Raw genomic sequence first — 15,675 nt, 5'->3', positions numbered from 1 at the left:
TCACAGTTAAAACATTAAAGAATCCCTCTATGGCATGCCATCAGGGTGTTTCCGTCCAAGAGGAGCATGCAATGCAAATACCCAGCATTAATCATTCAAAAATGCTTCAAGGACCAGCTAATTGTGTTTGTTTCAGAGATGAACAGATTTTACTCACAGGCTACGAACAGGCAGAACTTAATCAGAACGAATCAGGCTTTAGTACAGCAGGTTGTTCAACAAACACGCACGTATGTCATATTCACATCATTTCAGACACAATCAAGATGATTAGTTTTTCTAGGTCAATCCCCACCTCTCTGTCTCTCTCTCACACTGGCGCGTGGGCGCATGCATACACGCACGCGCGCGCGCACACACACGTACCACTTATGCTATATGTGTGTGTATACAGGTACTTTGACCTTTGATCTCTGAGTCATCATACAAGTACAGCATGGTGTTGGTTCATAAAAATAATTATGAATTCTCAGTACCGTAAACCTGTAACCAATTTAGCTCTGTGGTTATGTAGATCAATTCACATTGTTGCTCTGTGAACTAATTCAGTACTGTAGTTCTGTGGGGTAATTCAAAACTGTAGCTCTGTATGCTAAAGGATAGTTCTGTACCGGGACCAACCGAGGCTGATTCAGTACTTTTTGGTGCAACTCAACAATGCAGTTCTATAAAACAATGCCCAAGCCACCCCTGCTGCGTCTTACCTAATTCAGGTCTGTACCCCTGTAGGTTGACTTAGTACCACAGTAATTCAATGGCGCAGTTCCAGCTATGGGTCGGTGATTAGGAGCCCAGAAATCAGATTTACAGTGGGATAAGCACATGAAGAAACAAAAAAAACTATAGCCTTTCTGTCAGCCAGAGGGAGAAAGACATAGTGTCATAGCCTGAGATATATGGAGGCTAGAGCACAAAGGGCAGATGGAGAAAGATGGATGGAGTTTGTAAAGGACATACGCCATTCAAAAAAATCCAAACAGACAAATCTGTTGAAAACACCTACGGCGAGAGAGAAAAAAATATTTCAGATCTGCATTTCAGGGACACGGCACCGATTTATTTAACTGAATGTCAGCCATCCACTGGGTTAACCAATCATTGAAAAAAAACATGCTGCCCAAAACAAAGCACTTTTCCAAAGCCCTTCCCGGGTTTTTGAGTTCATTGGCAGCTCAGGGTTGCTCAAGCTGTACTTCTGCGAAACCCCCCTCAAAAGACCCTCCTCCCCACGCCACTCAGTGCCAGACAGACTTAGGGGGGGTACCAGCTGGCAGGCCGGACATAGCCTGACCAGTCCATAGTCACACAAACAGAAATGACCCTCCAAAACCAAGGGAGGAGTGGGAAAGAGGTGTGTGTGTGAGAGAGAGAGACAAAGACAGAGAGATAAAGAGACAGAGAGAGAGAGAGAGAGAGAGAGAGAGAGATGTATTAAATTTTTAAGTGTTCATTACAATTAAAAGGATTTAGCAAAACTTTTACTGTACAGAACGTCATCAAGGCCCACCACTGTCAAAGCACTCGTCATCATTGCCTGCTCAACACAAAGCCAGCATTCCTGTACACAAAGACATCTGGAGACTCTCAACAGAGAAATTGGACTTCAAATAGAAAGAAAGAAATTACTTTGTTAAATACAACAATATGTCAGCGAGAAAGAAAGGTGTAAGAAACAGAGCAAGAGAGAGGAAGAGAGAAGTCGTTTGCAGGTGTTTATCTGTTTTTCACTTGCTCTATTAAAGGTCGGCAATCTGACTGTGTCATTTGAGATTACAGAGAGACCGCATCTGAGCCAAAAGCCTGGTTTTCATATCTCTCATTCTCAGCCTGCTTTCCAGCATTTTCTGGTCTGATCCTTACACATTCGGTGTCAGTGTATGTGTGCGATTAAGCCAACGTGCAAACGAGTAGAACTATCAGCACATTACAATGACTTCCTGTCTCTAGACTCTTCCATCCTCTCCTTTCCTGTTCTGTTACTCTGACTCATGACTCGCTGGAACAGAACCACTCACATCCCAAACCCCACAAATCTCTTCTGCCTTTACGTCCAAAATACGATCGAACACTACTGAGATTTAAAATGGGTTTAAGAATGGACAACAACATTACTTACATTTAGCTCAGACAAAATAAATATTTGCATTGTAAAAACAAAGACCTACATTGCAACAAGCTTTGTTTTAATATTCATCTGCATTTAAAGTACAATATAGAGTTTAGTTAGCATTACCAAAGAAAGAAGAGTAAACACTGTCAACACAGACAAACTAGCTTGGATACTGTGGACACACAAATGGCACTGGTTGGAGTGGAGCCTGGCTTGGGTAGCCACATTAGCATAGTTGCCATGGCTACACTTTCTCTCGTGGTATACCAGGAGCAAAACCAGCACCACCATCACATCAAGAAGTAGCAGAAGTAAAGCTGAGAAAAAGAGGAAACAATACAAGCGTCATTTGAAGAAGAATGCAGAACTAAAAGATTTGGAATCACTAACAGAGTCATCTCCCCTCTTTTTCGATTACCCTTCCACCTACACTGATTTACTTTCACTCTTTTCTCTCTAACATAAAAAGTGAAAGAGAGGCCCAACATTAAAAGATACCGTTATGAAATGTTAGTTAAAGAGAGAAAGCGCAGATAAACAGAGATAGCTGATTTACACAGTTTTAAGCGTTCCTCTGTTCCTGAATAAAAAAAAAAGACACAGAGAGAGAGAGAGAGAAAGAGAAAGAGAGAGAATGTTACAGCTCTTTCCACTTTAACTCCACCCAGTAACTACAGATAGAATACCCCAGTCGAGAATGACTGACATCATTATCAGCCAATCACATGAATCCAGGAAAGTCAGAGACAAATCGATCATCAGGACAGAGAAATAGAGCTGGCTTCGGTCGATAAGCATGTATCAGGACAATCCACTCTCACTAAGTGGCTATTCATCAGAGACATTGTATATGTGTGTGCATGTGTGTTGTGTGTGTGTGTGTGCGTGTGTGTGTGCGTGCGTGCGTGCGTGTGTGTGTGTGCATGTGTGTTGCGTGTGTGTGTGTGCCTGTGTGTGTGTGTGTGTGTGAGAGAGAGAGCAAGAGAGAGAGAGGGAGAGAGAGATAGAGAGAGTAGATATGCAAGAATATCACCCTAAACTTAAAAATACTTTTAGAATACACAAAACTATTGATCATCAGTATTAGTACTGTTCCAAAGTTCTAGAATGCTGCCTTAACTTCTAGAACACTGCACTCACGCTTCCTGTCAATTACAGCACATGTACAAACCAAGATATATAAACACATGCACAAAATTATAATATCTGTTTTCAAATATCATGAACCGAACATTTATCAAGCCTAAAAATAACGACTCTCATGGTTTGAAGTACCCTCTGCTGTAGTTTTCCATGTTAGGGCACAGCAGACCTGCATTTGCTTATATTTTGCATGTTTTTCAACTTTTGCACATCATAAGATGCATGCTCTCCAAATGTACTGATATTTATTCATGTGCCTGTGTGGTTGCTTGGCAACTGGCATGTGAGAGGGAGAGGTGCTAAACTGCTTTGGATAGAATCACTTCTGCAGCAGAGACAAAACAAAACCTTTTCTCTGTCCTGCATCCGCTTTCCATATGATCATCTGTGTGTGTGTGTGTGTGTGTGTGTGTGTGTGTGTGTGTGTGTGTGTGTGTGTGTGTGTGTGTGCGCGTGCGTGCGTGTGCGTGTGCATGTGCGTGTGCATGCATGTATGTGTGCGTGCATGTGCATGTTATGCATACACCAGGACACAAAAGTATGCATGCACATGTGCGGAGAGGGAGAGAGAGAGAGAGAGAGAGAGAGAGAGAGAGAGAGAGAGAGAGAGAGAGAGATCGTGCCCTCTGAAACATCATCTCTGTTAAATACCAAAGCTATTTTTACAGTATGAGTAAACACACGCTCTTAAACAGCTGAAGACGTCCACAGAACCAACAAGTCTTTGAGAGTTAACCCCACAACACCGGCCGAACCTGTAAATTCTGACTCTTAAACTTTGACATGGCAAAACACCAGTCAAACCGGTAAACTGCAACATTCAAACTATGGAAACAAACTCCAAAACACCAAACACAGCGGTCTAACCAATAAACCAAAGACAAACTTCTGAAGACTAGTCTGAAAAATAATAAATATTGGTAAAACAGTAAAGACCAGTGAAAGACCTGAATAACTAGTAAAAACACCAAACCACACATGCATGCAAACACACACACACACACACACACACATCTACGCAAACTGTACGCAAACAAAAAATCTACTGTGATTACAGGTAACGAACAAAAACTGTGATTATACCTGTGTACCTGACTGCCTCTGTCTCTCCGTCTCTCTCTCAGATACACACACACACACACACACACACACACAAACACACACACACACAAACAGGTATGATTACAGGCTAAGAGAAGGAACCGTAACTACCCCTGTGTACCATTGATGGAGACGTCTCTTTGTCTCTCTCTCACACACGCAAACAGACAAACATATACATCCATACAGATTAGAGAGGAAGTGTAGAACCTTTAGAGAAGAGAAAGAGAACTAATATTCAGTTCCATTTGTCTGATCTCTGTGATGAGGCTTTAGCAACTCAGGTGTTTCACTTCTCAGGTGTTACACACACAACAACACACACACACACACACACACCTGGGGACCCCCTGCTCTGCTCAACCACTGTTCAACCTGCTCCTCAGGGTTTCCCTGCCCTGTATATGTTCGTTTCAGCCCAGCGCTAACACTCCTGACTCCACTGATCAACTGTTCATCAAACCTGTGATCGGTGAAGGCTCAAAACAAAGGCAGGGGAATGGCTCCTCAGTTCTGGAGATGAAAACCACTGACCTACGTCACTGACCTATACCATGACACTCATTCCAGGGAGAGAAATGCTCCTGTGCTTGACTACGGTCTCAGGAGTTAAACACTTTCGTATGACATTTTTGCAAGTCCCCTTTTTTGGGGAACTGTAAATTATCCAGAACTTTTTCTGGGTGGGCGGAGAGAAAACTGAATCAATTCCTGCTCGAGTGTTGTGTACATGTCTGGTTAAGGCTGAAATCCTCTGACCATGTGACCAGGTTCAGGTGCACACTTCCCTCTATGGTAAGTGCATTGTGGATTTCTGTAGTGTGCTGTACTGCACATGATTCCCTCTGTCCATTTCAGAGTACAGACTAATGCCATTTGTCTGAGTTTCAGAGGAAACAAAACAGAACTTACAAAAAGACAAAAAAAGACATCTCTCACTCATTTTACATATTTCTGTCCGTGAACATCTTCTACAATCAATCCAGATAAGTATCGGGTAGCCATAAAGCACACAGACATACATTCATGCATGCGCACATAAACACACACACACACACATACAAAGCATGTCTGCAAACACAGACATGCTATACGGGTCACTATTGAAATATCTTTTGAACATAAACACACACACACACACACACACACACACACACACACACCCACATACACCAGGAAACATACCAGCTCTGGTTACAACGGTGGATCTGCCTCCAATAGCGGGGGAAAGGAGTGTCTGATGAACTGGGTTGGGCTCTGTGTGTGTGTGTGTGTGTGTGTGTGTGCGCGAGTGTGTGTGTCTTGCTCTATAACCAAACCCATTCCAGAGACAGGCTATTTACAGATCACACTAAGTCAGGGCTAAATCTTTCATGTTCCAACACTGACTTCAATGAAAGGAGCAGGTCGATACAAAACAAAACATCCCACTAAAACCAGCCCGGTAAAAATCCCACCATATGGCCTGAATTACACCCCTAGTGTGTGTGCGTGTGCGTGTGCGTGTGTGCGTGTGCGGTGCGTGCGCGTGTGTGTATGTGCAGTGGCACAGGTCAGCATGTGGCCATAATTAAAGTGCTTTAACGTTACTCTACACTCCAGCCCACACTCATCGGCAGACTCTCCATTTCCACCTCTCCCTCCGTCTCATCATTCCTTCATTCATTTATTCATTTGTTCTTTCATTTGCTCCCTCATTTGTTCTAAAACAATATACTGGATTCTAATCAAGTCACCAAAATCTTAATCACTAAAAGTCATTCCAGGTCAAGTCCTGGTCCACATAAGAGTGTGTGGGACTGGCAGGCAATTCTGAAGCATTTTAAAACAAGTAACACAGCGTTTATCTGATCCAGATGTGAAGCCTTCCTATCCAATCACACTCCTACATCTGTAAGAGAAGTCACCAAGACCCAGACTCAAACCCCTGACCACTCAGCAGTAATGAATTAATATGCAACAATGATCCAGTCACCCTGCGGCCCAATGACCTACAAAGATACACAGCTTACTATTAAATGGCAATTGTAAAAAAAAGGGGAAAAAAGGGAAAGTTTTAAGAATGACTGCTGATTTTAAGTTGTGGTCAGAAAGAACTCACCCTCAACTGCTGCACTTTAAACAGAGTTTCGCCCTTAGCACAGTCCATGATCACGATTGTTCCACTGTCCCCTTGGTCAGAGAAACACACGCAGACAGCTGCACGAGGTGATAGTCCAGAGTGTGTGTGTGTGTGTGTGTGTTTGTGAGAGCATGTGTGTGTCTCTGTCTACCTCATTTCAGTGACACTCCCTGATCAAGCTCATAGGTATTAGTCCTCAGACGCATACACATACGTCCCCACAGAGACACACCCCCACACACACACACACCGAGAGAGAAGTGAAACATTTCAAGAGAAATGTGACTGCCCACTACATGAATAATTACATTGTTTAACATTCCAGCTGTCACAACACCAACAATTTTAAACAATATCATTTTTAAATGACCCGCGGACTCACGCATACAATGGACTTCATACACATATTACTATCATAAAGATATTAAACACATAAACTGCCATAACCATATTACATTTTTTGCATCTAGAAGTAGCCATCTCATGTGGAGCAGATGTGACAGTAAAAAGCCAATATCAGAGAGCAGCTGGAAAAACGAAGGGTTTCTGAGCCCGCGAAGGCCGACAGCTCCACTGCAACTGTGAAGTCCAAACATTCAACAATTCATTTGTCATATAATTCCCTCTACCCTCTATTTCACTGTTTCCCCAAAAACTGAGATAGTTCTCCCAGTCTACTGCCTTTAAATGAACAAAAACAATATCTTCTCTCTCTCTCTCTCTCTCTCTGTCTGATATCTTCATTATAAGGTTTTGATTTCTGGCGTAAGGCAGACAAATTTCTCACTGCTTGACTAGGATTTCAATGCAGGTAAAATACTTTTGATTTAAAAACAGTGAGAAAAGTTATATCCCTGGTGTTCCCATAACTAAAGGTATTCAAAGTATTATGATCTATTTTGGACTACACAATTAAGGTCAAATAGATTCTGTGCCTTTTAATAATGATAGTTTTAGCGCAATGTTTCTTTTTTTAAGCATAATATCTAAATAGAAATAGAAATAAATAGAACTGAATATATAGAATAAAATAAATAGAATAGAAAGATATATTCCTTTTTGGACTTCATCCAAAGTTTAATGAAAGTAATAAAATCTGTTGTCCTACATGAGCATCAACAAGATGCCTCTTGAGACCTGATGTCAGGTCTGAGACAGTTGATGTTTCTTATAAATTTTTGATAAATGAATTAAAGGAAAGTAAATGAGTAGATTGCGGTGTTGTGTAAATGTTGCTCTACATTTCCTCTTAACAGTTGCTGTGAAGTTATAAAAATGCTCTGAAGTTAAGAAATGTCTCTCTCTCTCTCTCTCTCTCTCTCTCTCTCTTTCTCTGACCCTCGTCCCACTGAGAAACAATCACATGTTTCGCCACAGTTGACTTCCTCTCTGAATGGACACGTTTGTCCATAGAGCCCCCAGAGAAAGAGGAGGGACTGCACACACACACACACACACACACACACACGCACACGCACACACACACACACACACACAGACACACAAACACACACACAAACATAGACAATATGCTTGTGTTCTTACTAAACCGTTTTGTTACGCAAATAAAAAAACAATTGGAGATTCTTAGCCTGGCTGTGTGTTGTAATGAAGCTAGCAGTATTGGAAACCACAAACCAGACAAACTCAGAACAGACGGCAGAGAAAAAGAACAGAGTTACACCGTCTTCCAAATTGACAGACGAGAGGGTAGGGATGATTTCAGCCACTGTGTGTTTTGAAAGCACGCTACAGAGTTCTGCTGTTGTCAGGCTCTAATGCAACGTGGGATGACATGCCACATTGAGCCAGTATGGTACTGTGTTAACTGAGTTAGAGAGAGAGAGAGAGAGAGAGGGAAATATATGGGTTAAATTAAAGAGGTCAGCCTATTCACAGTCAGTAGGCCAATTAATAAAGTATCTTGTGAGTATGGTGTGTTAGAGTGTGTGTATCGACTGACAGCTCTCTGAGTGTAATGTGTGTGAGAGTGTGTGTGTATTGATTGATGCTGTCCCAAAGAAGCAGGACAGCAGTCAGGGGATTAAAGTTGTATGAAACTGGAGAAAAGCTGAACAAGTGACAACAGAATCAAACTCTCCCTCTCCCTCTGTGTGCATGTGTGTCTGAAAGCATCTGTGTGTGTGTGTGTGTGTGTGTGTGTGAGAAAGCATCTGTGTTTGTGTGTGTGTGGGGGGGGGGGGGGGGGGGGGGGGGGGGTAATATCTGTGTATGGTAGGCATTCAAATAACACATCTTTTTTTAAGACGGTATGAGGGCGCATAGAGTGCCTAAAGAATCTATGTCGGCATGAAGGTCTGTGTGATCACCGGAGTTCTGTCACATGTGTTTTCTGATGACCTGTTTAAGTAGCAAAGCAACAAACAGCAATGTGTGTGTGTGTGTGTATGTGTGTGTGTGTGTATTTGTGTCAGCGTGTGTGTATTTTTGCGGGTGTGTGTGTGCGTGTGTGTGTGTGGATGTCCGTCTGCATGGTTGTCACTTTGAGTCACACTGGTTCACCACTGTGTTAGCTTTAGCACTGAAACAGGAAGCCCTCTATATAGAGTTTGTGAAAGACAGGAAAATGGGAGGTCTGAGCTGCAATAGAGACTGTTGGTGCATGCGTCATATTACAAATGTCGCTACTAAAGACAGCAATTACCTAAATGTATACTGCTCAATAATGGGTATTAGAATGCTAGATGATGTCATAAACAGGGTTTCCATTGATGCAGAGACAGTTTCAACACATAATTCTAGTTCACTGCAAGATCATTAGTTATTTTATGATTTGTTATTAAGGCTGCATTCTGCTATAAGTAGCCCTCACCTATAAGTGCGTAAGTCAATATGTTATCAAGTCTTGCACACATATATATATATGTGTATACTTGACACACACCAACTGTCCACTTCAGGGAACAAAAAAAAATTCAAAGGTATGGTGTCTGAGACTAGAAAAGCATAACGGAAACAGCCCCTGTTTGAGAGCCATCGATACAAACACTCTTGTTCACAGAAAACCTACCAAATGTAGCAGCATCAAACCACATCAGATAAATATGAGAGAGAGAGAGAGAGAGAGAGAGAGAGACATAGTCACAGTTTTCATAGCCCTCATGGCATTAAAAATGTCATCATGACCCTTATCCACTGAGACAAACACACTCACACACATTCACACATACATGTGTCTGTAGTTTTAAGTTAAACGTAACTTTTATTCACTTTAATACGTATCAAATCGATACTTTATTTAGCAATGGTATTCTTTTGAAAATACTATTCTTTATTTGGCAAAGTTTGGTTTTGAAAACAACCAAATCCAAAAACCTACAGGTACAAAATTAAAATGAACCTATAATATACAGATGGGCAGTTCACTGCATCTTAATTAGTTTTCATATTCTATGTTTGCTATTTAAAAACTCACTCTAGGGGAACTGAAGGATGTTTTTCCTGATTAAGATCTGATCCGTAAGATAAGCTATAATGCAATAATAGCCTCAAATGTTGAAAAACTCTCTAAAAAGTTGCTGAAATATTTTCAGGCAGTATAAGTGCAACACTTTAGAACCAATGAAAAGCTAGATGCGCTAATGTGTAGCTATTCAGTATTCCACTAAAAGAATCCTCATCTCTGCTGCCGAACTGTCCAAAGGCCAAGAATTCATCTATTTTTCCATTTTCAAAGAATTCTGTCATAAAAAATGATGGAATCGCCTCAGCCTGAGTGAATCAGTTTTCCCCATACAAAGTGTGACTAACACACCGAGGTAAGACATGAGATTGAGATAAAAGTATCAAATTATTCAAAACACAATGACTAAACACGATTTTTTTAATGTGACTGCATATATAAGTGAAATTATCAAAATGAAATGAAACGTAAAAAAAAAAAAAAAAAAAGTTGAACGTCCTTCTCGTGTTGAGGAACCTGAATGTCACAGTGCTGCTCACAAGGACATTGTGACCTAATTTCCTGCAATGTCACTTCCTTCCTGTTACTCACTATCATTTCAGTCCCTGAAGCATAAGTATGTGTATACGTGTGAATGACAGGCTCCGAAGGAGGAGGGTTGCCCTCTCGCTTAGGGAGTATCCTCAGTCACACCTTACGTCTTTCAATATCACTGCTCAGTTTCTTACAATAGCAGATATGTTAATATTAGTCTGCGTTTAACATGCAAATCTGTGGTGTTAACCAGGGGGAGAGACATGGAGGCCCACACACATGCAACAAACTGTCTGCTCCTGTTCTAATAGATCACAAACAGCTTTTTATTCTGTGTGTGTGTGCGTGTGTGTGTGTGTGTGAGAGAGAGAGAGAGAGGGAGAGAGAGAGAGACAGACAGACAGACAGACAGACAGAAAAGGGTCTAACGTACTGTGGGGGGTGAAGCTTAACTAGCTAACACAAGGGCGTGACAGTCCCGTCTTAATTTGGGATTAACTGTCACAAACACAGACACAGGGCCATGCTGAGCCAGTGCAGGGCAGAATGTTTACACTGTAACTAAAACTATTCACTCAGTTTAGACCAGAGAAATAGTTTTCACACACATAACACTTGCACATCACTCTGGTTTCCGATAGAAAAAGGAAGACAAAAAAGGGACTAAATGAGTAAACCGACATTTCAAACAAAATAAGCAATGCAGGCATTTTGCACCTGACGTGACATTCTTTTCGACCAGAACTGAACTCATCTGGTGCCTTTCGGAGGGGAAAAAAATGAAATAAGTTGAAACGTTCTCCAAATAAATGACTGTGCAGCTGTTCCTCCTGGCACCAGACACACGTGGCTAAAGCATTACTGCTAACAGCATGTCACACAACACCTCACTGCAGCCAATAGGTACACCAGTATGAGTGTATCTTCTTAATGTGTGTGTATGTGTGTGTGGTGTGTGTGTGTGCGTGGTGTGTGTTGATCTACCTGTCTGCTGGCAGTAAGAGGAATGAGATGATGTAATGCCTAAGGCATGGGAGCTCTGGAGTTCACACACACAGACTTATCTCCCAAACCTGAAGCAAAGTATTACTCCCACAGAGACTGCACACACACACGCGCGCGCACACACACACACGCACGCACACATGCACACACACACATGCACATGCACATGCACCTATGCATTCTCTCTCTCTCTCTCTCTCTCTCTCTCTCTCTCTCTCTGTCTTTCTTTACCTCTCACTCTATTTCTCTCTGTCTCGCTATCTCTCTCCCTTTTCAGCTCCCTCTTTAAAGAAACAGTAGGGAAAAGAGGAAAAAGGTTCCCTGCGCCCCGAGTTAACCATTTCCAGACTCTCTTCTCTCAATATACACATCAGAGAGAGAGACACACACACACATACATACACACACATACGCCAAGAGTGTGCAGAGCAAAAAACACAGCAGAACTAAATTTCATTCCATTACTGGACTGCAATATTCAAAATCAGTATCCAGCAGTATCCAATAAACAAAGCACAACTGAACACCAAACACTGCCAAACTGCCACTTTGCTTCAAACAGAGAGATTTGCTTCAGCTCCACTGATTCACTTGTTTTAATTCAATAGGACTGATTTAGTGCCAAGGATTCCATAGGACAGATCCAGCCTGAGTGATTCAGTTCAGATGAGTCAACTCTGGTGGTTCAGTCAGAGTGACTGAATCATTCATTTCCACCCTAAAACAATAAAGAGCAGTAGCAACAGACAGAGAGGAATGCTATTGGCTGTTCCTGGTCATTAAAGAGCCATGAAAATAGCAGCAACCACCCTGTAATCTCCTTTATTCTTGCCTTTGTGTGTATGTGTGTGAGTGAGTGAATCTATATGTAATGTCTTGGGAATGTGTGTGTACTGAACAAGCTCCTGTTTTCCTGCCGTAATAACATACTCACACCAGTTAATGACACACCAGTGCACCACAACAACAAAAAACAGAGCAAGGGGAAAGGCACACTTTTTAAAAACAGACCACAAAAAAGTACAAACTGCCCAGAATTCTCAAAGATACACACAAAAACAAAAACAACAACAAAAAAAATGACAAATAACATCAAAATGCATCTAAAAACCCCACAAACCACAGAACCATAGCCAGCAATGTAAAACACCACATCACAGAAAGAGACAGAAGAGCAAGGGTGGGGTTGTTTGGATTTTAAATACACATGATGATGAGTGATACCGAATATTAGCAAAGGAGATTGTTATGATTGAATAAAGTGTTACGTCAGAATTAACTGTGCGTTATCTGAACTTTACAGAAATGACACCCAAAACTACCTGAAGTACATTCTATCAAATCATCAGAGCAACTCTGAAAACAGATTTACAGTCCCTCTCTCCTAGTTTATGTTCAGAGACTTTATCTCCTTCACTGCTAAAAGCTGGCCTGTCCTTCACCTTACTGTGTGTGTGTGTGTGTGTGTGTGTGTGTGTGTGAGTGTGTGTGTGTGTGTGTGTGTGTGTGTGTGTGTGTATGTGTGCATGTGTGTGTGTGCATGTGTATGAGTGTGTGTGTGTGTGTGTGTGTGTGTGTAAGAGTGGTTGCAGTTGGCTTAGCTAACACAAACACACATGTGGCAGGATGAAATCTGTTGATGATTCTAACACAAACACAGTTCCACTTCAGTGAGTGGTTCTGTGGTCAGAGGAGAACAGGATATTGTGGCACCACTTCAGTATGGTTTAGTAAAATATCCCATAATATCTGGGACACAGCTTACAGAGGGATGTGTACACAAGGGATGTGCACCTGACTCTCCACTCCTTCCAAAGAAACCCACCCCCCACACACATATTGACTCCACACAGACTAGGTTGTATTCTGCATAGGACAGAATCCAGAATCCAAATCAGAACTATGTGGGGGATTGAGGGGGGCAGAATTTTAATTTCTGCTGTGTAACTGGCCTGTTGCTCTCTGTGGGCATGTTGGATCACATCATCACTGTGGAATGCTGACTTAGGAGCAAACCTTCCTCTCTCCTTCTTCTCCTCATCCTCTGTGTGTGTGTGTGTGTGCGTGTGTGTGTGTGTGTGTGTGTGTGTGTGTGTGTGAGTGTGTGTGTGTGTGTGTGTGTGTGTGTGTGTGTGTGGACACATATAACTGTGTGAGCTTGGTGTCTTGGTATGCCAAATTGCAGCATAAGACTTTGCCATTTGATCTAAGCTTTCTTCCGTTTTGAAATAAATACCCATGTGCCTCTCTCTCTCTCTCTCTGTGTGTGTGTGTGTGTGTGTGTGTGTGTGTGTGTGTGTGTGTGTGTGTGTGTGTGTGTGTGTGAGAGAGAGAGACCACTACATATTCACGTAGTCATTTCTGGTTTCAACTCATATGCTTAGACAGAGAGAAGAATTTCACAGGTCTGTTTCCTGTTATTTTAACTTCCTCAATTTTTCAGATCAGCTAGTGAAAACCATGACAACCATCAAACCCAAAATCCTATATGTAAACCCTATATAGATACCACATGCAGAGTTAAAACTCTCTTAAATCTCTCTTTTTGTTTTAATTAAGTTCGAACTTGCTTAGACCTCAGCGTTCTTTAAAAGTCATTCAGGACCTTTTAAAATTCAGTTCTTTTAAACTCAGTCTAGAGCCCTTTAGAATGATCTGTTCTTTATTCACTTTACAGTAGTATATGAGTCAGTATTTCACAAAAAGGGTGGAGAAGCACTTGAATCATAGCCTGTGACAGTAATAATCAGCAGCTCTTCTCCAAACCATCAGAGATGATCAATACTATCTCAATCCGGTCTGCAATTCAAAACAAGCATTTTTGTCAAGACAGGCAGCTCACTCAAGGTAGCTGAGCTCTTACTAGCTAGCAAATTCAGTCCCAAATCATTTACCAGCCTATTGTCATCTTAAATTCTGCACATAACACAAGTGTAATTGATGTGCAGACATTATTAGTCGCGATCAGCCTACATTAACTGGAACGATACGGATTAAACTGATAAACTGGTATTTAAGGGGAGAGTAGGGTTACGAAGAAAAGCATCTTTTCATACCCACTATCAGTTGCCTACTAACAGATCTGTTTATTAAATTACGGCAGTTCACATCTTGGTTTGATGTTAAATCTGATTTTGGCCAGATGGTTATATTTGGATCACAATGTGAGTCGTGTTAGACGCTTAATTAGCGATTCAAGGACTAACGTTTGTCCACATCGGAGCAGGTTTCTGTTTTCACAGTTTGAGAACAGGCCCATGTCCATCCTGCGGTCAAGGGATGTACCATACGCTCTTCGTCATTGGGATGAATATGAGTGGTCGTTGCCTGTCATCCACCAGTTTGATATAAAGCGCTGTCGTCCGCTCGGATAGATGTCAGAATCCTTGCGGTAAACAGCACACAAATAATATTAAATATAGGTTGCTACTAGTTTGTAACACACCCCGCCAACGTCCAAAATATCACCGACTTAAAACGCTAAGCTGCAACGTGGTGACAGTGGCTGAGGCAACGTTAAGGAGGTTACATTATTGTTTAAACAGTGATGGATGAAGTGATGGGTGAAGTTTGTAACGGAACGGTCAATCCTCAAACTCAATCCATTTCGCGACTATAGCCACTGTCTCATTTCACCAACAATTACCATGCAACATATATATAATAAGATATTGCGCTGTAAAACATTCAACGATATCAACTGTATCTGACAGGAATTACGGCAGTATTACAGCCGTGTATTCTCAAATGGTTGGATATGTAGAGGGCACATGAAGTAAAGATATTATTATTATTATTATTTTTTTTTTTTAAATCAGTGTTCACACGTGAGCAACCACCCTCCTACACAGCCGTCGTAAATCAGCGATCCTGCGAAACCGTTATCGGTTGTCACAAAAATAAAGCTCAACTACCGAGAGTTGTGATGAATCGGTCGTTCTTACCCATAGCTCAGTTCCCCAGCTCATGGTTCCGCACGATGTCCCCTATAGTAATCCACGATTCAGGATTATCCAGGAGTGGATTTCAAAACTTCAAAACACAACAGGGTCCGGGGTGTACGCGTCTCTCTTTCTCTGCCGCCTGAGTGAGATTGTGGGTGGGTGTGCGTTCTCTGGGTTTTTTTTTTTTCTTCACGCAACCTATCTTTCCCCTTCCTGCTCTGTGTGCGCATATGTGTGTGTGTGTGTGTGTGTGTGTGCGTGTTTAGATCACCTGGTCATTTTGGTTTCCCTG

General features: G+C 41.8%; 1 protein-coding gene across 3 annotated transcripts in view; it reads right to left on the bottom strand.

The window, feature by feature from the left end:
* The window catches only part of fnbp1b (formin binding protein 1b), a 62,271-nt gene extending 46,863 nt beyond the window's left edge, over nucleotides 1-15,408 (bottom strand). For all 3 annotated transcript variants that reach the window (XM_030767433.1, XM_030767434.1, XM_030767435.1), the window contains exon 1: nucleotides 15,384-15,408. In XM_030767433.1, the coding sequence (XP_030623293.1) occupies nucleotides 15,384-15,407 (24 nt within the window). In that variant the 5' untranslated portion in view covers nucleotide 15,408. The remainder of the gene's footprint in view (nucleotides 1-15,383) is intronic.
* Nucleotides 15,409-15,675: the final 267 nt, after the last annotated feature.

The sequence above is a fragment of the Chanos chanos genome, chromosome 3, assembly GCF_902362185.1.
Source record: "Chanos chanos chromosome 3, fChaCha1.1, whole genome shotgun sequence".
Classification (NCBI taxonomy): domain Eukaryota; kingdom Metazoa; phylum Chordata; class Actinopteri; order Gonorynchiformes; family Chanidae; genus Chanos; species Chanos chanos.
The sequence above is the reverse complement of the archived record's forward strand: the minus strand, read 5'-3'. Positions and strand labels throughout refer to the sequence as shown.